Source organism: Cucurbita pepo, unplaced genomic scaffold (assembly GCF_002806865.2).
Source record: "Cucurbita pepo subsp. pepo cultivar mu-cu-16 unplaced genomic scaffold, ASM280686v2 Cp4.1_scaffold000211, whole genome shotgun sequence".
NCBI classification, from domain to species: Eukaryota; Viridiplantae; Streptophyta; class Magnoliopsida; order Cucurbitales; family Cucurbitaceae; genus Cucurbita; species Cucurbita pepo.
In genome coordinates this window covers 60,011-87,531 of record NW_019646470.1, presented here as the reverse complement: position 1 = coordinate 87,531, position 27,521 = coordinate 60,011, and the positions used below count along the sequence as shown (strand labels likewise).

Below are 27,521 nucleotides of genomic sequence, written 5' to 3'. Positions count from 1 at the left end.
GAAGGGTAGTTACGTACATTTCCTCTTAGTTCATATTCCAAAGTTATCCAATCCTCTTAATATCTTACATACCTACCCTTGATAAATGAGTCTCATATAAATTTTTGTAGTATTTTGAGTCTTATCGGTCTTGAAAATATCTTAAAATTCTCATAGGGATATTTTGGTCATTTACCACTTCAAATCTTTGTTTAAATCCTAACATATTCCGATGGTCTTGTAACTTTTTCTAATCTCTTTAAACCATGCCATAAGGCTACTCGTCAAATTTCATGTTATTTAGAGGTCACTTTGGTCATAAGCGAGTAGTACATAATTGTAGGGCTATTTTAGTCCTTTTACACCTATCATTGGTTTAGCCCCTTATCATAATCTAATGATCACCAAATTTCATACATAATCTTATCATGTCATATTGAGCCTTCTCCTAAAATTTCATGAGCAACATAGTCCTTTTAGTAGGTTCATAGCAAGCGTTTCATTGAAATCAACGAGTTCTTGTGGACACTCGTGTTGGAAAACCTTAAATACTTATCTCAACATTAATCTCAACTTTCTTGATGACTTGCTTCCTTCCATCAATTAAACCAATAGTTTAATCTATTTTATGCATTACATGGTTCTCCAAGTCAAATTTTCTAAACCTTATGGTAACAATTTTTTTCTCCTTATAACCATACGAAGCATTATAATCAGAGGGTTGTTTCTTCCAACTCTTTTGTAATATTAGGAAGGAAGCTTAAAAGAACTCTCGTCTAAAGGTTAGTATTGCATAAACATAATGGATATTCGATACTTAGAGATCAAGAAACTGATTCGCTCATGAACCTCTCCAACTCGTTAGTTTTATTGACTTCAATGACCTCTTTAATAGGGAATATCGTCTTTGGATTAATTCGACTGAACTCCTTATCCATTCTCCGGTAAATGAATTAATTAGATTAGCTTCTTGCTTTGAAAGACTCAACCTCTACGCCTAAATAGGGACAAGTGATTGAGTTCTGTCGAATGAATAAGAAGTGTTTACAGTCTCATTCGGCAAAGGGTCATATTCAAGATGTGAACAAATCGGATGTGCACATGATACCACCACCTAAACTGTCATACAATAGAATAGCCAAATAGGAGGGAAATTCAGCCCGCTCATTAAAAAATAAAATAAGCGATAGGCGCGCCGCAATCACGCATTCGAGTCAGTTTGCCTTGAGACAGGAGAGAGATAGTTTACGAGGTTCTGTCTCATTCATCAACAAGAGCTTTCTTCAAATAAGAATTTTGGAACCTTAACTATGGTAATACTTTTAAAATATCTTGACATGATTAGGAAATCCAACGTTAAATTACTACAACATTTAGTTCATATTGCACTATTGAAATATATTCGTGTACGGGCATTAGAAAGATTACCATGGAATTTCTAATTGAATTATAATTTTTTTTTACATTTTTAATTATAGTGAATCCTCCCCCAAATCAATTTTAAGTCATGGTTTTCTAGATTTAAGATATCTTGAAAATATAAGTCTCGGGTCCATCTCCATACATACTCTTAAAATTTTGATCATGATCGTAATTTCTTATCCAAACTGTGGCTCGATATTTTTAAATCATTTCATAACTTTCATACTTGCGGTTGTTCTCAAACTTAGATTCAAAATTTTAAAATTAGTGTTAAGGCAGCCGGTTTTCTACGTCTCACTACTTTCAAAGCTTAGTTTCCATTGAAGGCACTTGTGTAAATCACAAATCAGTTTAAGTATACATGTTTTCACTAATTTATCCTCAATGAAAATTCTATTTTTTCCTTTGTATCCAAGTCAACCTGTGTGAATTGAATTCATGACATCAATTTCAAGTTCAATTCTCTAAATTTTAGATTAGTTGATGTATTAGACTTCATGCATATATCTATATCTATATATTATTTTTATCAAAGATCTCATTTTCTATTATTACGATTTTATTATTACTCGTTCATGAAAAAATTTGATGAATTTATTTTCAGTTATCTGTATTTTTTTTTAGCCTCTAGTATTTCAAAATTTTAATCCTAGGTAATTCTTATTCCTTAAAATCAAGTTGGGTTCTATGTTTCATGGTTTCTAAATTGTGTTTGGCAGTAAATATTAAATAAAAAAATATGTCAATATTATTTGGCTGCTTGGATCATATAATCTAAATACGGTTTACGTTGGACAAAACAACAAATATAGAAGTTTTGGAGAATCGACTAGCCAAATCCTTCCTTGAATTTCTACGAGCGTCTATCTCTACTGTGTGAGGTATTTTTGGGTGACGGATTGGAGTTTTTCCTATTAGGTTTTTATGGAGAGAATTGTTTGGGGAGAGGGTTGTGAGAGGTTTGAGGAATCAGATTTTTTTTATTTTTTATTTTTCCACAATACTAAGTTAAGATGATGACGATACAATATCTGCTAGCGGTGGGCTTGAGTTGGTACAAATTGTATTAAAGCCAAATACTGCTCAGGGTGCCAGCAAGGACACTTGAGCTCTGAAGGGGGTGTATACGAGACGGTGTGCCAACAAGGACACTTGGCCCCGAAGGAGGTGAATTTAAGGGTTCACATCGATTAGAGAAGGGAACGAGTGCCAGCGAGGACACTAGGCCATGAAGGGGGGTGAATTGTGCGGATCCCATATCGGTTGGGGAGGAGAACGAAGCATTCTTTATAAGGGTGTAGAAACCTCTCTGCCTTGAGGGGAAGCCTGAAAGGAAAAGTCCAAATAGTACAATATTTGCTAGCTGTAAGTTTGAGCCATTACAAATGGTATCAGAGCTAGACGAAAAAAGCCCAAAGAGAATAATATCTACTGAGGAACTTAGCTTAAGATTCGATAAAACCGTAAAATTAGATGAAAAATAGAAATGGAGCTTAAGTTCTCCTTAAAGTTTATCATGAGCAGCATTGTGCGAAAAGTACTATACTTAATAATCCCAAAGTTAAGAAATACTCACTAAACTTGGGTGTTGGATCGATAGGACAATTCTTGGGTGAATAAGGTTAGCACGAAAAAATAAACAAAAATGATAATTAATGAATACAAAGGTAACTGTGGAATATATTTTATATAGATGTAATCCGTTACAATTTTTCCTCTTATTTATACTTTCTCTTATTTTTTTAGAGTTAGTTGGCAGCGTGTATCCTATCTAAATGGTATGAACATGAGTGAATATTAGACTTTCAATCTCACTTATGTTTCTGATTCTTAACATGGTATCAGAGCAAGAGAAGAGGAAGAACAGAAGAAAAGTGACCGAGATTGAAAAAGAGGACGATGGATGAATTGGGATCACCTTCCACAAGATAAGTCTACATCTCTATAGCGATTGTCGGTGATTGAGCACTACAAATCATCAATACTTTTCCTTTCAACAATAAAATCAAGAAAATGTTCATTATCAAGATATTTGTGGTGAGCTATCTAGATTCCATCACCAACAGGTAGCCTCCTAATCTCAATCTGGGTCTTGAATTGGCTACATATATTCTCAATCATTCTCGTCACCGAGAACTATGGTTAACAAACTATTCTCGATCATCCAATATCAAGACTGCATTATAAGCATCTTCAAATTTCTCACCAAAGCTCAAAGGTGGCATGCTGAAGATGTTTGTATTTTCTTTCACAACATCTTTACGGGATTCAATGATGGAATGATTAGATGATGAGCAAGTTCTCAAGTTAAATAATCTCTCTCCATTATCACTAACAATGATCTTTGGCTCATGCCCCTCATCATAAGAACATGTTGACCTATTTTCCCTTCCAACTGCTCCTACTTGACCGTAAACAAGATCTTCACGAAGGCGATATAAACGGGTGGCCAAAGTGATGAGATATCCTTGTTTGGGTTATCATCTAAAACTTCTTTAAAGGAATCAATAACTTGATGCTTAGAGTAGCCCATGCGCATAAACCTCTCAAGTGATTCAAGTGGAACATCGATCTTGGTGTTCTTAAATATCAAAATTTTCTTTTTGGTGAAATCAGCCAAATCCAGCTTCAAAATTTTGGATGTTGATTTAACACATCCTTATTACATTCACCATTTTGATCAGCCAAGATATTCACTTATTCCAATCAAATTAAATGGGACAAATTATCAATTCTTGAGTAAATCATTTATGCATGAACTAAGAAGTGATCAGCGAGGATATTCACTTGTTCCAATCAAATTAAATGGGACAAATTTGCAATCCTGGAGTAAATCATTTATGCATGAACTAAGGCAACCACATTGGGAGGCAGCTCTTCGAGTTCTGAGATACATCAAAGGTACTCCTGGTCAAGTACTCCTACTACCATCTGAAAACAACTTAAAATTACAAGCATATTGCGATTCTGATTGGGATGGTTGTTGAACTACCGGTCTATTTCTGGATTTTGCATCTTCCTGTGAAATTCAATTATTTCTTGTNAAACTTCTTTAAAGGAATCAATAACTTGATGCTTAGAGTAGCCCATGCGCATAAACCTCTCAAGTGATTCAAGTGGAACATCGATCTTGGTGTTCTTAAATATCAAAATTTTCTTTTTGGTGAAATCAGCCAAATCCAGCTTCAAAATTTTGGATGTTGATTTAACACATCCTTATTACATTCACCATTTTGATCAGCCAAGATATTCACTTATTCCAATCAAATTAAATGGGACAAATTATCAATTCTTGAGTAAATCATTTATGCATGAACTAAGAAGTGATCAGCGAGGATATTCACTTGTTCCAATCAAATTAAATGGGACAAATTTGCAATCCTGGAGTAAATCATTTATGCATGAACTAAGGCAACCACATTGGGAGGCAGCTCTTCGAGTTCTGAGATACATCAAAGGTACTCCTGGTCAAGTACTCCTACTACCATCTGAAAACAACTTAAAATTACAAGCATATTGCGATTCTGATTGGGATGGTTGTTGAACTACCGGTCTATTTCTGGATTTTGCATCTTCCTGTGAAATTCAATTATTTCTTGTAAGTCTAAAAAGCAAACCAATGTGTCCAGATCATCAGCAGAAGCTGAGTATCGAGCTATGACAAATACTTGTTTAGAGTTAACATGACTGAGATACATTCTTCAAGACTTGAAAGCTTCGTTGTCCGAACCAACATTGTTGTATGTTGATAATCAAGCAGCATTGCATATAGCAGCCAATCCATTTTTTCATGAACGTACAAAGCACATTGAAATAGATTTCCATATAGTTCGAAAAAAGTTACAAGTTGGAATCATCATACCATGTTATGTTTCAACTAAAAATGCAATTGGCAGATACTTTCACTAAAGTTTTGGGAAGACATTAATTTGATTTTCTGAAAGACAAGTTGGGTGTGATCAACTTACACTCCATAACTTAAGGGGAGTATTATAAAATTTGATTTAAGATATAAAGTTAGTTGTGGAATATATTTTATCTTATTTACATGAGTTAGTTGGTAGCTTGTATCCTATTTAAACGTTATGAACATCAATGAAGATTAAACATTCAATCTCACTTCTGTTTCTCATTTTTAATAAAAATACATGCTTATAGAGTTTACAAAATCAAGAATAAGATGATCCTTCAGTGAATACTCTATAATTAAGTGATGACTAACCTTACTATCAAACTTTAATCTAAAACCACTACGAGTTTGATTTAGAAGAACTTGAGTAGCACAATTAGCAACCACAATATATTTTGCTTCACTACTACATAAGACAACTAAGTTTTTCTTTTTACTAAACTAAGATACTAAGAAACTACGAAAAATACACACTCGTCCTTATCATCGGATGCCATTGGGAATTTTTTTTCTCGCTTGGTCCCTCGTCACATCTCAATCTGATGCAAATCAACGGATCGACAATCTAACCAACACGGTTGTAACCACTCCGAGCATCTATTTCATTACATTCCAAACGCGTATGGTACTCTATTTGGTGACCTATGTTGACATGTGGGTCTATTTCCTTCTCAAAGTTTTGTTACTCCATTTTTCTTACCTAGGTTGTATGATATCTCCACATTCCAATCTTTGATTAATTCTAGCCACGCGCGCTATCTTATATTAAACGCCTTGGGTGAAGAAATGCCTCAAATTGTTAAGATCCGTGAAGATTTGAATTCTCTTCTCATATAGGTAATGTCTTCAAATCTTAAAATAAAACACCACTATTGTTAGTTCCAATGCATCGAATAATCTCGCTCATAACTCTTCAATTGGCGAGACATATATGCAATAACTTTCTTATGTTGTATATGGACACAACCCAATTATTATTCTAAGCGTCGTTGTACACCACAAAACCTCTTGCTCTTGTCAATACGATAAACACAATTGTTTAAACTAACCTCTGATTTGGCTTCAGAAATTTGGTCTCACAATCTCTACTATAGGTAAATGACTTTTCCTTAGTTGAGTAAGGTTTGAGTAAGGTATGCAGCTATCTTTGAAAAATCCTATACAAATTGATGATAATAGCATGCTAGACCCAAAAAATTATGTACCTTAGTGACAGTGACTGAGTTAGGTTGCTTAGTGATTGCTGCTACGATCGTAGGATGAGCAAAGCCAAAATTTACTCTTTTATAGAATTTATAGAATCAGAGTCATCAATACCTTCATGAGATGCATCTCGAGTTCCTCCTCAAACTTGGAACATACTAAGATATCGTCAATGAACACAATTACAAGAGTGATTAAAATCTCCTTGAATACTATGTTCATTAGATCCAAAAAGATTATCAGTGCATTGGTGAGTCTAAACGATATCACTCTAAACTCATAATACTCATATATGTCTCCCTCATTTATCCTCAATTGATGATAGCTTAATCGTAGTTAAATTTTTTAGAATACTATTACTCCGTACAATTGATCAAACACGCATCTATTTACAAAATAGGATACTTGTACGACCAACTTTCGAGGCTTAGAATTACAACGGTCACGTACAAACGTGCAGTATTTAAAAGACACGATATATATATTTTTTATGTTCATTTCATCATTTTTTTTCTCCTTTTTCCTCTTCTTGTCAAACATTACAAATTCTCCCTCGGCATCATGCACCTAGAAGTTCGTGTTGTTGATTCATCCATTGAAACAATATATTTATGCTAAACTTTCTTCATTATCAGCTTAATATCCCTTAAGGGTGTTTGTGGGAGGGATACATGACCTTTGTCACGACCTTCAATTCTACTTAGCAAAATTCAAATTCCTGTCTTAAGCCTACAAGCCAATCATACGCTTCATGATTCAAACTTGATTTAGGTGTTTAGGTGTTGAATTGTTCATTCCTTCGTAACTTCCTCTCACGATATGGTTATTCAACCATATAGGTCGTGTCAGGCCTACGCTCACTTAACGATTCCCCCGTCACCATATCTTATCAGCCCTTAAAAAGAAGATATGGAAGAAGGAGAAATTGGTGTGAGTAAGAAAAAGAATATAACTAGAGATTTTCAACGTCACCGGAGGTCTTATCGGAGCGGTTAGGAATCACGAATCTCCACATTGGTATGATATTGTCCACTTTGAACATAAACTATCATGTCTTTGCTTGTGGGCTTCTCTAAAAGGTCTCGTACAAATGGAGATGTATTCTTTTGCTTATAAACCTACAATCATTTCCTAAATTAGCCAATCTGATACTTCCTCCTAACATTTCTCAATAGGGCAAAAGAGCCACGTGCAACCATGTTTGCTTAAGCTTTTTAGCCCAAAAGATAGCCGAGGATGATTTGATAGGTTGATGGGACCTAGCATGTGGGAGAAAAATACAAGCTAACTCAGATTTGTGGAGTTTAAAGGAAGTTGGGGCTAGAATTTTGAGGGTCTTCGTTTAACCGAACTAGGGCTTGGGAGACATTCACATTTGAATTTCTCCATCTACATATAGAATTAATTTAGGATTCTTATTCCGATAGCTTTAAAATGAGTCTATGAGAAGAAATTTTAGAAGTTAAAGGAATTTTTCGGCGATGTGCTAGATGATATATGAAAGTTATTAAAGTTTAACGATATTATGAAGAGGTAACTAGTTAGAGTATTAAGGCAACTCAAAAGATTAGCATCCTACCTCATATTTACAAAAGAAACATGAGATTGTTTGTCTCGTTCTTAATTTGGATTTTATACTAAATTACTGGTGCAAGCAAAGTGAGTGAATCTCATGCTGGTTAAGCTCTTGAAGGTGGTAGGTCAGGTGGAGAGTTGTTAAAGGATATGTCCAACCCACTAGTTAGTGAATACGAGGGGTATCAAAAGGTTCAACCACTTGAGAGGTTGTGTCACGGAATTCTTTCTAAGTTTACCTAAGATAACAAAAGGTCACACCGTCATTCGAGTAGTGGTGGGTTGTTGCACTCACAAGCTTACACATGTTACTTTGGATAAAGTCTCAACCCTATGAAGAATAGATGAGATTATGTGATGTCAATATTAGCAACAGCAACGTCTCAATTTCATAAACAGTTGGGCTTTCAAATTAGATCTTATGAAAATCATTTACAGCCACATATATTAGGCTATTAGTCCGATACTGTTTGAAACTTGATATTGACACAATGAAGGCCCCGATGTGTTGGGACTAGGTAGGCAAACATGAATTATTGGGACCAGAGGTGTTAGTCCAAGTTACCAAATGAGGCCCAAAAGATCAAGGCAAGAATGTGCACGACTTAGAATAGACAGAAAATTGATGCCAACGTGAGGCGTAAAAACTTGAATTTTTTAAGTAGGCAACAAGATATTTTTGAAGGTGTTCCCAATGAAAGACATCTTAAGGGTTTGACGAAACGGCAAGTTAAGCCCATGCTTTGTAGCGACCCTAGTTTTCTACTAACCAAAAGTTACCACCGTTTTCATAACATGACTTCTTAGGTGGAAATAATCATTTAAAAAATCTTCATAAAACAATATCATGGACTTACATGTTTTAAAACAATCTTAAAGATATAATAAATTAAAATAAACCTAAGAAAAAAAAACAATAATACCCTATATTAACCTATAGTCTACAAAGTTAAATACAATTACCCTATGCATGTGTCATGGTCTTAAAGTTGTGATGATGCGGTCAACCGTGCACGGGTGTTTTGCCTTTACCTAAAAAGTAGAAGTAATACGTAGCTTGAATATTTTAAGGAATACTCAGTAAGTGACCCCACTATTGGGGTTAGTAAATGCAGAGACAGCAACATGAGTTAGACTTATCATTTTAAAGTCGTATTCTCTTAGGTAACTATCCTAAGCGAGTCATTGAATGTATATTTACTATTCTACACACGACTCGTACGTGCATGAACCCACCTGGTGGGTCCACGTTTGCACATGTGGGTCGTGGGTAAAGAAGTACTACATATCCAATTTAGCTCAAACTAGAAAGCCGCCAAAGAGAATGAAATGATGATTTAAATGATAAGTCCCACGCATATATTTACCTTTCACAACCTCAATAGTGGGGTCACCTATTAAGTATTTCTTAAAATACTCAAGTCATGTGCTACTCTTACCTTTCAGGTAAAGGCAAGACAGTCATGTACGAATGATGGTGGCGNTATGGAGATTCCTAATTGTTCATTTTTTTTATTTGTTTTTTTTTGGATTTATTGATATTTTTTTAATGTGTAAGTCCATGACATTATTTTATGAATTATTTTAAATGAACGTTTCTTCATAAAAAAGGTCACGTCATACATATGATAGTAGCTCTATTTAGTAGCAAAATAGGGTTGTTAAATTATAACTCGATCAAAAGTTCATTTTACCCGTGGAGTTACATCTTTTCCTTAAGTATCACTTATTCTCTAATAAATAGTTTGTTTATGATCTAGCCATAAACTAAATTCGTCCCGAGCCAATGAGAGAATAGGGCCCATTATTCAAGTCCCCAAATAAGCACTCAAGAAAACTATTCATCCACTTTCCATATATGAAAATGAGTGAGTTCCATCTTGGAATGAGTAAATTCTATCTACTTTCTCTATATGAAAATGAATGAATTCCATCTCGCAAAATTATAGACATATCAAATTGACTACAAAAATCATTTTCACCTATGCTAGGAGCTCTCATAGACATGAGTGTTTATAACTCTCTCCAGATTAAAGTTAAGTCGTCTATGATCATCTTATGAAACATTCGAGTGGTAAATTGGTTCTTTCCTAATCTAAAAGGGTCAATCATCGTAAAGAAATGGCAAGAAATCAAATCTGCTATTAAAATAAGTCTAATATGTCAGAAATGAAATGGCCGATATAGCTCAATTAGTAGAACAGAGAATTGAAAATTTTCATGTCACCAGTTCAAATTTAATATTAAAATAAGCCTAATGTATCGAAAATGGCCGATACAGCTCAATTGGCAGAGTAGAGGACTAAAAATCTTCATGTCACCCATTTGCTATTAACATAAGGATAATGTGTCGGAAATGACTGATTGTGTACTCAAATCGCAGAATAACTTATATTTCTACTAAATAACTGTATCAGTTCATGTCATGTAAAATACATTGAATCTGGGATGCCAAATGTGAATGGTGACCATAACAAATACTTGCTAAATAACCTCCATAGAATAAGCAATGGATACCAAGCTCAAAGATAGATTGCCTGTCTTGGTCAGAAACATCTTGAATTTTACTACAATCACACGAACGATCACGGTAATTCGAACATGTCGTGATCGTCTTCGGCCAGCTGAAATCAAAGGGGTCAGTGAAAGCCTTCAAATATGAGCATTCATGAGCCAGAAAGCTCCAATATTTTTGTGAAATATTAGCAATGCAATTAGAAATACCAATCGAAAACTCCCGAAAATCTGCTTCTATAGATCGACCATGGATTCTACTCGTATTGAACTTATCGACCCATGAGCAGTTTAAACACGTTATTTCGCCCATAGGGGAGCTCGATTTTGAAGTGTTGGAGCCCCATAATGAGCTATGTTTAACAAGAATGAGCAAAGACTCTCCAGCAACAACCCAACAATTTGCAGCAGAAGCAATCAAAGACGGTTCAGAAAGAAAAAGATGATGAGTAGCACCTGCAAGGAACAAGGAGTAAGCTGCACTTGTTTTGCTCATCGTAGCGTTGCATTGATTTTCATCGCCATTCCATGAACGGACTTTGTAAGCCGATGCTAGAGCAGTGTACGCGTTCAGCAACAGGAAGTGCACGGGATGCAGCCTTAAGTTAAGAAGCTGTTTTCCGTCCCCGTCTTCCGCTTGCTCGTCGTAGAAACCTAAAGTAAGCAAGTTTTGAAGCTTCTCACAACATGATTCAGAGGAACCAATAGACAGGTACTCAGCTATGGCATTGTTGACATAATCATCTATTCTTGCTATTGCAGTGTCATAATCAAAGTTGCTAATGGAAGTTGAATCAAGCAATTCCACATTGACAGCAGAGATTTCCTGAAGAAATTTAAAATGCATATCATTTTACTACGACACTATTCGAAAGAACAACAGAAATCACAAGAAATCTAACCACCCACCAATTATTATGAGACCGCTGAGGGAATGTTGCGCGGTATACGTGTTAGGGAAGGACAATAGCACTCTTTTAACGTTTTTCATATATTTGTTTAGTGTCACGGTCATGCTTGTTCAAGTCGTGATGCCTATGGCCGCATTCCCGTTACACGCTGAAACTCATGCCTTGTACTACTTTATCGCTTTCTTTTACTGCTTTCCTGTTGTATTATTTCCTTGAGGAATTTGGAGTATATGATAGCTGAGAGAATAACTCTTGTGTTCCAGGTGGTAAGATGCATGAAGCGCAGTAGGAGTATTCAATCTCTAAGAATTAGGGTATTGTAAATACTAAGCTTAAGTCATGTTCAATCGCATTAGTTATGCTAGGGTATTGTAAATACTAAGCCTTCGTCGTGGTATCAGAGCCAAATTAGTGAGGAAAGAGTATTCAATCTCTAAGAATCAAGGTTGAACGCAGGAAGAAGATAAGAGAAATTTAGAGGAATTTGGAGTATGTGATAGCTGAGAGAATAGCCCTTGGTGTTCCATGTGGTAAGACGCGGGAAGTGCAGTAAGTCGTTGGCAAGTTTGGGTGCTCAATCATACGAAAGATTCCAAAGAAAATTTTATATCAACAACCTGACATCTTTATTAAAAAGACACTTCAATAAAGAAGAAAATGACAAATGAAGATTGACAACTTGTTGGCCACACAATAAAAGCTCACATGTGAATTATTAATCTTTTGTCTTTATGAATTATTAGTCTTTTGTCTCGGTGAATTATTAGTTTGCTTTAGGTTTTTTCTTAATTTAAGACTTTTAGAAAAACAAATCTCGCATCGTTCCTATCTTGCTAGATTTAATCTTATCTCTTAGTTTACGTTTATTTTCAAATCTGGAGTCTATAAAAAGACTTCTTGAATGTATAGAGAGGCATTGGTCGATAGGTCTCTCTAAAATCAATCAGAAACCAAGAGAAGAAACCTTTATACTCCCCTTATCTTTCTTATTTTCGACACTTTAATAAACAAGTTCTTAAAAATGTTCCCCAAATAAAATCGTCTCAAATCTTCTAACCAAGCAGAAGAAAGTTCAGATGGACACAGAGTGGGCACAAAGGCCTCACCATACTGTCAATCAAGAATACCATATGGCCAGAATTGAAGAAAAACTTCAAATTGGACTATTCCGAAGGTAGATACTAAAACTATTTACTAAGTTTCAACCTTCAATTTTACTCAAAGATCATGCATCAAATTCTCGGAGAAAAATATCTCAATTAATAGCAATAGGGAATCTCTGAAGATATCCCCATCTTTATCTCCTTTCAAGACACGAAACATGAAGATTTCTCAAATTTCTTGCTGGGAATGGTTCAATCGTTCAATCTAATGACGTTTAGCGACTTTCGTAGACAGATTGAGTATCCATATCAGTATGGATTGGAGATCTTGAGCCATCTTCATAGTGGATCGAGGCTCTTCTTTGATCGTAGTTGACATCCTTTACTTTTAAAGGGTCATATATTGAGCTTGAAATTCCTGAAATACTCGGTCTCGAACTCAGGAATTTTTTCACTTTTGGATTTGACGAAGGTTCTTTGCTGAACTTTATTTCAACGCTTCCGTTATCATGTTCGATGATTTGAACAGGGTTTTGAGACTCTTTTCTTTTGAGAAAACGGGCGTCTTCTATTTTCCAGAGAGTATTTTTAGTTATTTGATCCTAAGGGAGGGTTTTGGAACGGTCACGACTTCCCAATATTTGCTTCTATGAGCATAGTGGATCATTTTGGTGAGGATCTTAATGCTCTTGGAGAGATATTTGTATTCATGAACTTGTAATAACCTCTGAATATAACGACTGAAGAATGGGTTTCAACCTTGATGTTCAAGTTTTTTTTATTATAGGTCCAGCATAAGGGATGATAATATATGCGGATCTTTGAGTGACAAAGTAAAATTTAGATAGCAATTGAAATAGACAGGTACATTCTCTAAATTATATTGAACCATTCCCAGGAAGGAATTTGAGAAATCTTCATGTCTCTTATCTCGAAAGGAGATAAAGACAGGGATATCTAGCCCAAGTCTGAATAACGGTTTTATCGCAACTTGAACAAGACCGACGTGAAGATAATTAAACTCTTCACGGTGTTGGAGTATAAGAGATTTTGAAAAAAGATTCAGAGATTCTCTATTGCTATGAATTGGGATATTTTTCTCCGAGAATTTGATGCATGATCTTTGAGCAAAATTGAAGGTTGAAAATTAGCAAATAGTATTAGGATCTACCTTCGAAAGAGTCCAATTTTGAAGTTTTTCTTCAATTCTTGCAATATGGTATTCTAGATTGACAGTATTCAAGATGGTGGAGGTTTCCCTCTCCCATCTAAACTTTCTTCTGCTTGGTTAGAACATTTGAGACGATTTGATTTGGTAAACTTTTTTAAGAACTCATTCATTAAAATGTCGAAAATAAAAAAGATAAATGGAGTAGAAAGGTTTCGTCTCTTGGTTTCTGATTGATTTTAGAGATAGCTATCGACCAATGCCTCTCTATACCTTCAAGAAGTCTTTTTATAGACAAAACCTAAAGCAAACTAATAATTCACAAAGACAAAAGACCAATAATTCACCCAGACAAAAGATTAATAATTCACATGTGAGCCTTCATTGTGAGGCCGACAAGTTATCAATCTTCGTTTGTCATTTTCTTCATTATTAGAATGTCTTTAATAAAGATGTCAGGTTATTGTTATAAAATTTTCTTTGGAATCTTTTGTATGATTAAGCACCCAAACTTGTCAATGGGCTTACTGCATTTTCCGCGTCTTACCCCCTGGAACACAAGGGCTATTCTCCCAGTCATAACATACTCCAAATTCCTTTGAATTTTTCATCTTCTTCCTGCATTCAACCTTGATTCTTAGAGATTGAATACTCCTCTTCCCTCACTAATTTGGCTCTGATACCCTGGCAAAGACTTAGTACTTACAATACCCTAGCATGACTAATGCGATTGAAAACTAGGTCCTTTTTCTTTTGAGCTAAAAATTTCAATTTCGAAAATCTTTTCGTTGGCCATTCTCGACGTATCTATTGCTGCATTGCTTCACTCTGTATCGTAATGGTACATGTGGGGATCAAGTTCGCCACTAGCTATTATCCTTTGATGAAGATGAGTTCCCCTTAGAGTTAACACACTAGGCCATTTTAGTGGTTGCTTACCTGCATCAGCTTAGGATTGTTCCGGTCCCTTCACCAATTGGGCCTTCTTCATGATCGTAAGTTCCCAACACTAAATCTCAGCTCGTATTAGTGAGTCTCACCCATTTGTCCCCCTGCCATATTGGATGTAGATACGATTAAAGAAGAGGTTGAAGATGACCCCGAGCTCGGCAAGATCATCCAACAGTTGCAAGACGAAAGGGAAAAGCTATCCAAATTCTCCTTTCATCAAGGAACATTGAAATGCAAGGGGAGGTTACCATTATCAAAAACTTCCACTTTGATCCCATCTACTCTACACATGTACCATCACTCTGTAATTGGAGGACACTCTGGTTTCCTACAGTCCTACAAACATTTGACTAGTGAGTTGTATTGTTAAGGCATGGGGTTTATTGAAGGATTGTGTAGTCTGTCAACGAAACAAATCAGCTATGGGGTTTATTGAAGGATTACCACGATCAGAAGGACATGATACCATCTTAGTAGTCGTGGACCATTTCGGTAAATATGCTCAGTTTTTTGCCATCAAACATCGGTTTACAGCTAAGACATAAGCATCCCTATTTATTAGAAAGGTAGTAGAGTTACATAGGTTTCCAAACTCAATCATTTCAGACTATGATAAGATCTTTATCAGTCATTTCTGGACTGAACTTCTTCAGATACAGGGGACTCAACTCTGGCAAAGCACTCCATACCACCCTCAGGCAAATGAACAAAGGAAAATAAATAAAATAAATGTGTAGAAAATTACCTNTGAGTATCCATATCAGTATGGATTGGAGATCTTGAGCCATCTTCATAGTGGATCGAGGCTCTTCTTTGATCGTAGTTGACATCCTTTACTTTTAAAGGGTCATATATTGAGCTTGAAATTCCTGAAATACTCGGTCTCGAACTCAGGAATTTTTTCACTTTTGGATTTGACGAAGGTTCTTTGCTGAACTTTATTTCAACGCTTCCGTTATCATGTTCGATGATTTGAACAGGGTTTTGAGACTCTTTTCTTTTGAGAAAACGGGCGTCTTCTATTTTCCAGAGAGTATTTTTAGTTATTTGATCCTAAGGGAGGGTTTTGGAACGGTCACGACTTCCCAATATTTGCTTCTATGAGCATAGTGGATCATTTTGGTGAGGATCTTAATGCTCTTGGAGAGATATTTGTATTCATGAACTTGTAATAACCTCTGAATATAACGACTGAAGAATGGGTTTCAACCTTGATGTTCAAGTTTTTTTTATTATAGGTCCAGCATAAGGGATGATAATATATGCGGATCTTTGAGTGACAAAGTAAAATTTAGATAGCAATTGAAATAGACAGGTACATTCTCTAAATTATATTGAACCATTCCCAGGAAGGAATTTGAGAAATCTTCATGTCTCTTATCTCGAAAGGAGATAAAGACAGGGATATCTAGCCCAAGTCTGAATAACGGTTTTATCGCAACTTGAACAAGACCGACGTGAAGATAATTAAACTCTTCACGGTGTTGGAGTATAAGAGATTTTGAAAAAAGATTCAGAGATTCTCTATTGCTATGAATTGGGATATTTTTCTCCGAGAATTTGATGCATGATCTTTGAGCAAAATTGAAGGTTGAAAATTAGCAAATAGTATTAGGATCTACCTTCGAAAGAGTCCAATTTTGAAGTTTTTCTTCAATTCTTGCAATATGGTATTCTAGATTGACAGTATTCAAGATGGTGGAGGTTTCCCTCTCCCATCTAAACTTTCTTCTGCTTGGTTAGAACATTTGAGACGATTTGATTTGGTAAACTTTTTTAAGAACTCATTCATTAAAATGTCGAAAATAAAAAAGATAAATGGAGTAGAAAGGTTTCGTCTCTTGGTTTCTGATTGATTTTAGAGATAGCTATCGACCAATGCCTCTCTATACCTTCAAGAAGTCTTTTTATAGACAAAACCTAAAGCAAACTAATAATTCACAAAGACAAAAGACCAATAATTCACCCAGACAAAAGATTAATAATTCACATGTGAGCCTTCATTGTGAGGCCGACAAGTTATCAATCTTCGTTTGTCATTTTCTTCATTATTAGAATGTCTTTAATAAAGATGTCAGGTTATTGTTATAAAATTTTCTTTGGAATCTTTTGTATGATTAAGCACCCAAACTTGTCAATGGGCTTACTGCATTTTCCGCGTCTTACCCCCTGGAACACAAGGGCTATTCTCCCAGTCATAACATACTCCAAATTCCTTTGAATTTTTCATCTTCTTCCTGCATTCAACCTTGATTCTTAGAGATTGAATACTCCTCTTCCCTCACTAATTTGGCTCTGATACCCTGGCAAAGACTTAGTACTTACAATACCCTAGCATGACTAATGCGATTGAAAACTAGGTCCTTTTTCTTTTGAGCTAAAAATTTCAATTTCGAAAATCTTTTCGTTGGCCATTCTCGACGTATCTATTGCTGCATTGCTTCACTCTGTATCGTAATGGTACATGTGGGGATCAAGTTCGCCACTAGCTATTATCCTTTGATGAAGATGAGTTCCCCTTAGAGTTAACACACTAGGCCATTTTAGTGGTTGCTTACCTGCATCAGCTTAGGATTGTTCCGGTCCCTTCACCAATTGGGCCTTCTTCATGATCGTAAGTTCCCAACACTAAATCTCAGCTCGTATTAGTGAGTCTCACCCATTTGTCCCCCTGCCATATTGGATGTAGATACGATTAAAGAAGAGGTTGAAGATGACCCCGAGCTCGGCAAGATCATCCAACAGTTGCAAGACGAAAGGGAAAAGCTATCCAAATTCTCCTTTCATCAAGGAACATTGAAATGCAAGGGGAGGTTACCATTATCAAAAACTTCCACTTTGATCCCATCTACTCTACACATGTACCATCACTCTGTAATTGGAGGACACTCTGGTTTCCTACAGTCCTACAAACATTTGACTAGTGAGTTGTATTGTTAAGGCATGGGGTTTATTGAAGGATTGTGTAGTCTGTCAACGAAACAAATCAGCTATGGGGTTTATTGAAGGATTACCACGATCAGAAGGACATGATACCATCTTAGTAGTCGTGGACCATTTCGGTAAATATGCTCAGTTTTTTGCCATCAAACATCGGTTTACAGCTAAGACATAAGCATCCCTATTTATTAGAAAGGTAGTAGAGTTACATAGGTTTCCAAACTCAATCATTTCAGACTATGATAAGATCTTTATCAGTCATTTCTGGACTGAACTTCTTCAGATACAGGGGACTCAACTCTGGCAAAGCACTCCATACCACCCTCAGGCAAATGAACAAAGGAAAATAAATAAAATAAATGTGTAGAAAATTACCTAAGGTGTTTTCGTGGTGAACGTTATACAATAGTTGTGTTGGGCAGGCATAACACCACTGTTCCATATATTCAAAGTGGTGAATGGCAGGGCACCTCCTCCTTAGCTATTGTATGGAATCCAAAAAAACACCTAACTCCTCCTCGGATGAAACAAAGGGAAGTGGAATTTGCAGTAGGTGATTGGATTTTCTTCAAAATTCGTCCTTATAGACAGGCATCACCACCAAAGAAATGTAGTGAGAAGTTAGCCCTGAAGTTCTTTGAACCTTATTTCATCGAATACAAGATTGGGCCAGTGGCTTATAAACTCCAACTTCCACTTGGGACAACAATACATCAAGTATTCCATGATTCTCAGATGAGAAGGCTCTGGGAACAAAACCATCAAGTAAGCCCAAGCTGCCTGTGTAGACCAGTGATTTTGGATGGAAAGTTGAACGTGAGGAAATTTTCAGTTATCAAAAGAATAGCACCACGGGCATGACTAAGTTATTAGTCAGTTGGAAGAACTTGCTAGGTCATGAAGCAACTTGGGAGCAACATGGGAGCAACTCAACAATGTCTCCGACCCCAGCGGGTGATGTTAGGCCACCAATTACTAATTAGTACACTAGGAGGGGCAAGAAAGACATGGAGCCTGCAAGTTAGTCAGATGAGGGCAGTTTATGTAACGACCCAAACCCACTGCTAGTAGATATTGTCCTCTTTGGGCTTTTCCTTTCAGGCTTCCCCTCAAGGCTTTAAAATGCGTCTGCTAGGGGAAGGTTTCCGCACCCTTATAACCAATGTGGGACATAACAATCCACCCCCCTTTGGTGTCCAGCGTCCTCGCTGGCACTCGTTCCTCTCTCCAATCGATATGAGACCCCCACCAAATCCACCCGCCTTTGGGACCAGCGTCCTTACTAGCACACTGGCTCGTGTCTACCCCCCTTCGGGGAACAGCGAGAAGGCTGGCACATCATCCGGTGTTTGGCTCTGATACCATTTGTAACGACCTAGATCCACCGCTAGTACATATTGTCCTCTTTGGGCTTTCCCTTTCGAGATTCCCCTCAAGGCTTTAAAACGCATCTACTAGGGGAAGGTTTCCACACCCTCATAAAGGGTCTTTTTGTTCTCCTCCCCAACCAATGTGGGACATCACAATCCACCCCCTTCAAGGCCCAGCGTCTCCCTAGCACTCTTTTACAAGGAGATACCTTACATAAACATCTTGAATGTTTTCAATAAGCCAAATACATTTTCACTATGTCAAGAAGTGATACCAAACTCCTCCTAATCGCTAAGGATACTACATAGTTTTTTAGCATTTGGCTTTGGTTTTTGAAATATGTGATTGATTCCTCACATTTTCTTTACATTGGTTTTCATCTTTGTTAAGGAAAAATTTGAATTCATAGCCAAATTTCAAAAACACAACAAGTTGTAAAAAAAATTTAATAGTTTTTCTTACTTGCAAAGCATGGTCCACATAAGTTGGGGGCTTGGCACTACATCGCTGGCAACTGCAGACAAATTTATATCTTGATCGCAATTCTGACTGCCTCATTGCCTGAGATAAAATCAACAAATTTCTCACAAATCTATTCCACAAGAAGATGAAATTAACAACGATATNAAACAGTCCTTATAAGGGTGTGGCAACCTTCCCCTAGCAGACGCGTTTTAAAGCCTTGAGGGGAAGCCCGAAAGGGAAAGCTCAAAGAGGACAATATCTGCTAGCGGCGGATCTGGGTCGTTACAATCCCTTTTGGGCTTCCCCTTAAGGCTTTAAAACGTGTCTGCTAGGGGAAGGTTTCCACACCCTTACAAATGGTATCAGAGTTAGACATCGGACGATGTGCCAGCCTTCTCGCTGTTCCCCGAAGGGGGTAGACACGAGGCGGTGTACCAGTAAGGACGCTGGTCCCTAAAGGGGGGTGAATTTGGGGGCAATCTCACATCGATTGGAGGAAGGAAAGAGTGCCAACGAGGACGCTGGGCCCCGAAGGGGGGTGGATTGTGATGTCCCACATTGGTTGGGGAGGAGAACAAACCACCCTTTATAAGGGTGTGGAAACCTTCCCCTAGCATACACGTTTTAAAGCCTTGAGGGAAAGCCCAGATCTGGGGCGTTACAATATTCCACAAGCATCACATTCATTTACTCTTGCAAATCTTTGAGTTGAAATATATACCAAGCTCATAATGAAATTTGGCATGCTTATGTGGAACTTAGTTCAGAAATTTCCACTGAAATATTATGAAGGGAAGATAACAAAAATAAGATAGAACTGCAATACCTTGGGTTGCAACAAGTCACAGTATGCAATCGTGACTGCTTCGCCATTCCTTATACTCTTTATACTCCTAACCATGACTCTTGGACCATAACCCTGAAAATCTTCATCAAAATTCACATGAATATATACAAACAGGGACAACAACAACAGCATTTAACTGATTGCAAACGTGAAGAAACACACCTTTTGTAATGAAATGCGAAAAGTTTCTACGAACAGTACTCATCTGCCATAAACAATCATGCAAAAGCTCTCACTAATTTCACGAGAAAGGGAGAGAAACGCCCATAAAGAAAATGAAAGTTATTCGTAGTTGAAACAATTACTTGACTGCAACTTCCTTCACCAGTACCAATGTCAGTACAGAAGGGGGAAATCCGTAGCCTCGTCTTGATGGAATCCGACGGAGTTTCAAATCTGTAACAAGCATTGGGAGAACAACTGTGATTGATCCAGCAGAAAGTTGGATGGTACACAGCAATCCCAATGGTTCGGCCAACCGAATCCTGAACCTCGACGGCGTTGGTCAAGACAAGGCACAGGATAGCCTCTTCCAAGGCGTTGTCATAGCGAATATCGGCAGAGTTCGTCCGTCTGGAAGCGGCCATGGCGTCGGACCCTTCCCGAATCTTGACGAAAACCTCGGAATCGTCATCAGCAAGCATCAATTTCTCCCGATTGGTGAGAAGGCCAAAGATACGCTCGGGAGGAGCAGAGCGCCAAGCGGAGGGATCAGAGAGAAGGAGGTGGAGGAGGCGGAGGGAGGCGCGGAGGTCGGAGGTGTCGGAGAAGGGGAACTGACCGGTGGAGAAGACGGCGGCGGTGAGGGAATCGGAATGGGAGCATATAGGGGAGCAGTAGCGGAGGAGATTAGAGTGAGAAATTGAGGAATTTGGGAGAGGGGAGAAACAGGAGGAGCAGTGAGTGAGGAGGAAGGCATCGTGGAGAGCGGCGGTGAGGGGAGGCAACGGCGGAGTAATGTCTTCCGCCATTTCTATGTCTTCCATTGCTCTCATTTCCATCTCCATTTCTCTCTCCTTACTGAAAATGAATGAGTACGAATATTATTATTTAATTTTAAAAATATATATTAACATATGGTAATTTACATTATAATTATTTTCAAACATGATAACAACCGGTTAGATTCCTTGTTCTAGTAACACTATTGATACCGTCCACTTTGTAATTGTTACAAATAATTTGATTCAAATTGGTTAATGTGAAGACATGTGAGTGAAGATATTTTATACAATAAATTTGTATAATACTTTCTCTTTATAATTCGAGAAGATTAATATTTCAAATATTATTATATGCGACTCAATATATACAAAATACAAAGGAGATAAGGAAGGAAAAAGGGTTAAAAGGTAAAAATTGAAATTAAATATTTAATATGTGTAAATTAGAAAAATAATCCGGAAAGGGTATTTGTGGAAAAATAACCCTAAAAGAGTTAATCGACAGGTGCACGATTGACTTTGCACGCTCCATCCTTATGACTTAAGAAGGTCATAAGTCTCGCTTCACGAGTACGTTCACCTACTCCTCCAAATACGGGATCGGACCAGGATGAATTGGATTTGGTCTGACCGCCCTGCACCAGGATGATGCAGTTACCGAAGGAAATGCCACTACGCCTTCGGCATTGGCACTCAGTGGATGGAGCCCTACAGATTCCGGTCTAGCCCATTCCTCGAAAGAATGACCTAAAGATGGTAAATTCGATCCACTTAGTAAGGGCATTTTTTTATTGAGGAAGAATTAGCATGTTTATCAGTCTCAAAAGTTTACAGGACACAAATAGGTAGCTCGAAGAAAAATAAGTAAAGGGGCTCTCAATTTGTTTAGAAATCTCTCCTCCACAGTGAATTTCAAGCTTCATGGCAAGGAGAGGAGCAACTTTGATGAAGAAACGGAAGGCTAGAAGTAGCTAGAACCCAAGAACCAAAAAAGTTGATATGGGTCAAGTTCGATATGGAGTCAGTATCGAGTAGCCTATTTCCGCTCAACATATCTTAATTATTTTTAACCATAATAGCTTAAACCTATCTCAAATAAGACTATAATATTCATAAAGAAACTGAGTTGAAATAGTCCCTAGATCAATGAAAAAGATGTGAGTTTTAGAGGGGTCGAGAACTATCTTTGCGAGTCATTTGTTGGCTTATAGGTAGATAAAGATGATGTGGCAACTCCAATATTGGCCATGTCGTCCCCTTTAGATTTTGTAGACCTTTGCTCACTATTTGGATCGGTTCACCTAGGCTTAGACTGGTTCTCAGAATAATTTTTTGTGTTCCAAGGAATATACTCAATTTCTAACCTACTCAAGAAATTTGAGGAAACATCAACTTTAGGAAGGTCGTGAAAAATGAACCCAAACATGTTTGAACATGTAAACATCTAATCGAACAAGTAGCCAAATGGAGCAAGTTTCAAGAAATATTTGTAGGTTCGATTAGGACCATGGGCAAATGATTAGAAATCATGTCCAGAAGCTTTATTGACCTAGTATCATGATTGCTAGGCCTTGAACCTAAAAGTACGTTATTCAATAAAGTTAACGTATTTATAAGCTTTCAGACGTACCTTGGTTGATTTATTATTTATTGTGTTTGAGCATGTTGAGCATGATGTGTGTATATTCACATTTATAAATGCTTGATTTAGGGTTTAGAAACTCGTGTATAGTCAATTATGTTATTGGATGATAATATTGCCCGGGAATGCATGTTAAGTTCATAATAGATTATAAGCTATTGTTTTATGTTATTAGGGTCATAGAACCTAGTTTTAGATCCATAGAACATTAGATTGACCAAGTATCTCGTAGGGGCATTTAGGTCACAACCCTTATTCGTGAACTAGTAAAGAGGGTGTCGAAAGACAGTATATTGTTTCTTCCTAAAAAGACGTACGACATGCTATAATAACCCAAAAATCAGAAGAAAAAAAAAAGGAAATTGTTCGACGTTGCTTTAAGTTGAGGAGTGGGGAGTTTGTCTCCATCATAAAAGGGAGGTCTCTCACTTCTTTTTATCATCCCACTTAAACGGTTCGAGCCAATTGGAGAGTACACTTTTTGACGGCTCAAGGTCAACATTTTGGCTGATCCAACTTGGTTCTGATACGCTCGGACCCTTTCCTACTAGTTTCAACCCTTCAGAAGCGTTGAAGGTTAGTATGACTACCTTTTAACTATTGTAAACTTTTGGAGTCTAGTTTAAATTATTTATGCAAAATGAGGTTTTAGTTAGTTTAAATTATTACGAGTAAGTTTAAATTATCTTATGCTAGATTAGGTGAGTCAATTCCCACAGTAGAATGCTAATTTATAATACTCAAGTTTCTCAAGTAGAATTAAATTTCAGAGAGCAATGTTAAGCTAGTATCAAAAGGTCGTAGTGGCTTCTAAGTCAACCAAGTAAGTGGCCTTACTATCGGTTTGGTTATAATTGTGTGTTGTATGATGACACGTGTCCATGGCTTCGCACATGTCATATGCTCATATAGTTAAACGGTTATGAGATGATATATGTACGTTATGATATGTTAATGTTGTATTGTATGTGATGAAATGGTATGTTTACAATATGATATATTAAGATAGGATATGTTTGAAGACCTGCTCGTGTTATGATACATGATATGATTTGGTACGTTAGAAGACATGATAAGTTTATGATATGAAATATGTTCGACATGAACAATATATGATATGATTAACATGCAATGTGATGAATTGACACCCCGATATACACATGGAAGTTATGGTAAAATGATATGATATAGAGGAAGATGCTAAGGGGTTGTTATACATGAAAATGAAAAGAAAAATGTTGAGACCTCATGCATCATTGTGTGTTCATGCATCAGGATACCCTATTCCTTTTACGATGATACGGATGCGTACGTTACGAGGTAGAAAAACAATCATTATGTTTACTATAATGTTGCTATGATGGTAGTTATTCCTAACGGGTGTCCGGCATCAACAGCTACCATAGAATGCTTGCCTGACCAGAAAGGGGCATAGGAGGTATGCAAACTAACTAGTGGGTCCATACTCGTACATGTGAATCGTGTGTAGAATAGTAAATACACATCCAATTACCCGCTTAAGGTAGCCACCATAGGAGTGATAGGTCCCGCTCATGATTGCATATGCTTGCATCTAACCCCAATATCGGGGTCATGTACTAAGTATTTCTCAAAATACTCAGGCCTTGTGCTATTCTTATTTTCCAGGTAAAGGCAAGGCTCCCATGTACGATTGACCCGCATCGCAACCTAGGAGACCATGACGCATGCATAGGGTAGTTTCAAATTGAATTTAGTATATAGGTTAGTATAAGTTAATTAAGTATAAATCTAGGGTCGTTACACAGATAGTTTACTGTTCTAACATGAGGATGATATATGAATAGATAGTTTATTGTTTTTACTAAAAGAAAAAAAAAGCGATGCGAAAGTTAGTTTACTGATCTGAGGAACAGGTAATTATTAGTCAACGCTACCACGAAAAACATTTAAGTTAAAACCTAGTAGGAAAAAATTTAAGTTGTATTGCGCACTTGTAGATTTAACTTGTATATCTTTTTACCTTCTCACGGGTTCATAAATTTTTTACAGTCCATGATTCGATGCATAGAAACACGAGTCGTCACACTCGATCTTAATTATAAATGATTTATGAACCTATGAGAATTTATCCTTTGATTTACATGAGTGTGAGTGACTTATGTAGCCGATTCAATATGCCTATTATTTTGAGAACTTAACTAAATAAAGAGTTAGAATATAATTTAATGAGATGAAATTCACTGCTTCCTGTAGAGGGGCAAGTAGATGAATAGTTCTATTAAGTGTTCATTCCGAGACTTGAACAATAGGACCCTGCCCTCTCACTAACTCAAGATGGACTTACTTAAGGGTTCAGATGTAATTATAGGGATAAAATAGATTTTTTACTTCATTGTAATTATGAATAACTCAGTAAAAAATTGACTTGCTTGTAATAGTTATATTCATGGACACAACTTATCTACGGTACATAAAAGTGTAACTATATGTTTATAATGGACCAACCTTTAATTTATGAATGAAAATTGATTAATTAAAAAGTTTCATTAATTTGATAAATTATATTAAAAGAATTAATTTAATTGAAATAAAAATGGAAGGGTTTAAATTAATATTTAATATATTAAATATAAATTAGAAATATATACATAGTTCAAAACAAATCTTTTTAATATTAAATATAAAAAAAAAGAGATTTTTTTTTAAATTTAATTTGAGAGGTAAAAATTAATATTTAATATAAAAGATGCTTCCTATTAAATATTTAAATAATTAATATGTATTAAATATATTAAATAAAAATATATATTTAAAATTTCATGAACTTATATAACTAAGTATGTATTATATCGTGATATATTAATAGGACATAACACGCAAAAACAAGACCAAAGGTTCATTGTCATGGTCGCGTAATTTGTGTTCTTGGGTCACTTATACCTAAGTCCTAGTTTTATGTACCTTGTAGTCCCTCACCCTTCCGACGGTGGATTTAGAGAGCTTGAGAGGTATATGGAAGTTCACGTTCATTTTCACAGACAATATTAATCAGTCCAGTTTCTACGTGTCCATGTGGTCTCCCCACTCCTCTTAAGGTGGGTTTACAACGTACGAGTTTTATATAGAAACTTTCATGGTGGGTCTCGAGAGCTTAAACAGTATATGTATAACAACTTGAAATTTTCTACTTAATTTAAGGTCGCTACTATATACATATCATAATTATTGAATGCGGAAATACTTCATTTAAACTTTCATAAAATATAACCTTCCGCTTAAAACACAACCATGGAGTTACATATTTTGAAAACATCTTTAAAAATGACACAATAAAAGATTAAATAAAATAAATAAACGTTTAAATTAAAAAAATCCTATCCTAGCCTAAGTTTAAGAAAATAAGTACGATTACTCTATGCATGTGTCATGGTCTCGAGTTGCGATGTCGTTACCAGCCGTACAGGAATGTCTTGCCTTAACCTGATATAGAGGTAGCACATGGCTTGAGTATTTTACGAAATACTGAGTAAGTGACCTCACTATTGGAGTTAAATGCAAGAATACGCAATGACGAGACCTATCATATCAGTCTCTTTTCCTACGACACTATCATATCAGTCTGTTTTCAGTCCAATGCGCCCCGACCACCACAGATCGTTGCTCCTCACCCACGCCAACAAGCCCAAACCAGAGAGATTCGACGCTTACACCGCCCCAAACAACCACCAAACCTCCTACCACACGCCCTAGAACTTATCTACAAAAAAAAATAAGAGAAAAGGACGAGAGACAGAGAACGAGAAGGAGAGAGAAAAAAACTGTGTTAATGCCGGCGAGATCCGAGAGTTAGAGAGGCTGAGGAAATGGGATGGATTTACGTCCTTAACCCTTCAACCAAATCGGTGACGTCATCAGGGTGCGAAATACGTCAAAATTGAGCCACAACAATCGAGGAAACTGTCGAAAACGTCGTCATATTGTGGAGAGAGAAAACGTTGAAAAATCATTGAAAAATGAGTGAAGAAGACGAAGCCCGACGGGTCGGACCAGAGTCAGAATAACCCGTGACCCAATCCACCACTATAGACTTAGAGTTGCACTCTTATGCTCTGCAGGACAAGTTATGTCCATTGATATAATTATTACAAACAAGTCGATCCTTCACGAGTTGTTCATAATTACAGCTGGATCAAAAGTCCGTTTTACCCCTGTAATTACATCTTTCACCTTAAGTACCACTGATTCTCTAATGAACAATTTTTTTATGATTTAATCATAAACTAAGTCCCTCTCAGAGGCCAATGAGTGGGTGAAGCCCTATTGTTCAAGTCCCGATATCGTTATTAGTACTTAAGAGAACAACTCATCTACTTTCCTTATATGGAAAGAAGTGAATTATATTTCATGATATTATGTTCCCAACTCTCTATTTGGGTAATTCCTTAGAATGGTAGACATATTGAATCAACTAAAGATCAATTCTCACCCATGTAAATTAAAGGACAAGTCCTCACAGGCAGTTCATAACCCACTCAAGATTAAGATCGAGTCGCATATGATTATCATGTGAATTATTGATCTTCTCAATTAACAG

General features: G+C 36.6%; 1 protein-coding gene across 2 annotated transcripts; it reads right to left on the bottom strand.

Annotated features, from left to right (window-relative positions):
* Positions 1–10,388: 10,388 nt before the first annotated feature.
* Positions 10,389–21,381, bottom strand: LOC111784481 (protein SET DOMAIN GROUP 41). Of its 2 annotated transcripts, XM_023665175.1 has the most exons (6): positions 20,665–21,381; positions 20,522–20,564; positions 20,339–20,439; positions 19,510–19,608; positions 10,814–11,429; positions 10,389–10,713 (listed from the first exon to the last, which is right to left on the bottom strand). In XM_023665175.1, exons 1-6 carry the CDS (start codon positions 21,364–21,366, stop codon positions 10,574–10,576), a joined length of 1,701 nt encoding a protein of 566 aa, XP_023520943.1. In that variant the 5' UTR covers positions 21,367–21,381; the 3' UTR covers positions 10,389–10,573. The 2 variants fall into 2 exon arrangements, with proteins under 2 accessions (XP_023520943.1, XP_023520942.1); XM_023665174.1 differs by having other exon boundaries at positions 10,389–11,429.
* Positions 21,382–27,521: the final 6,140 nt, after the last annotated feature.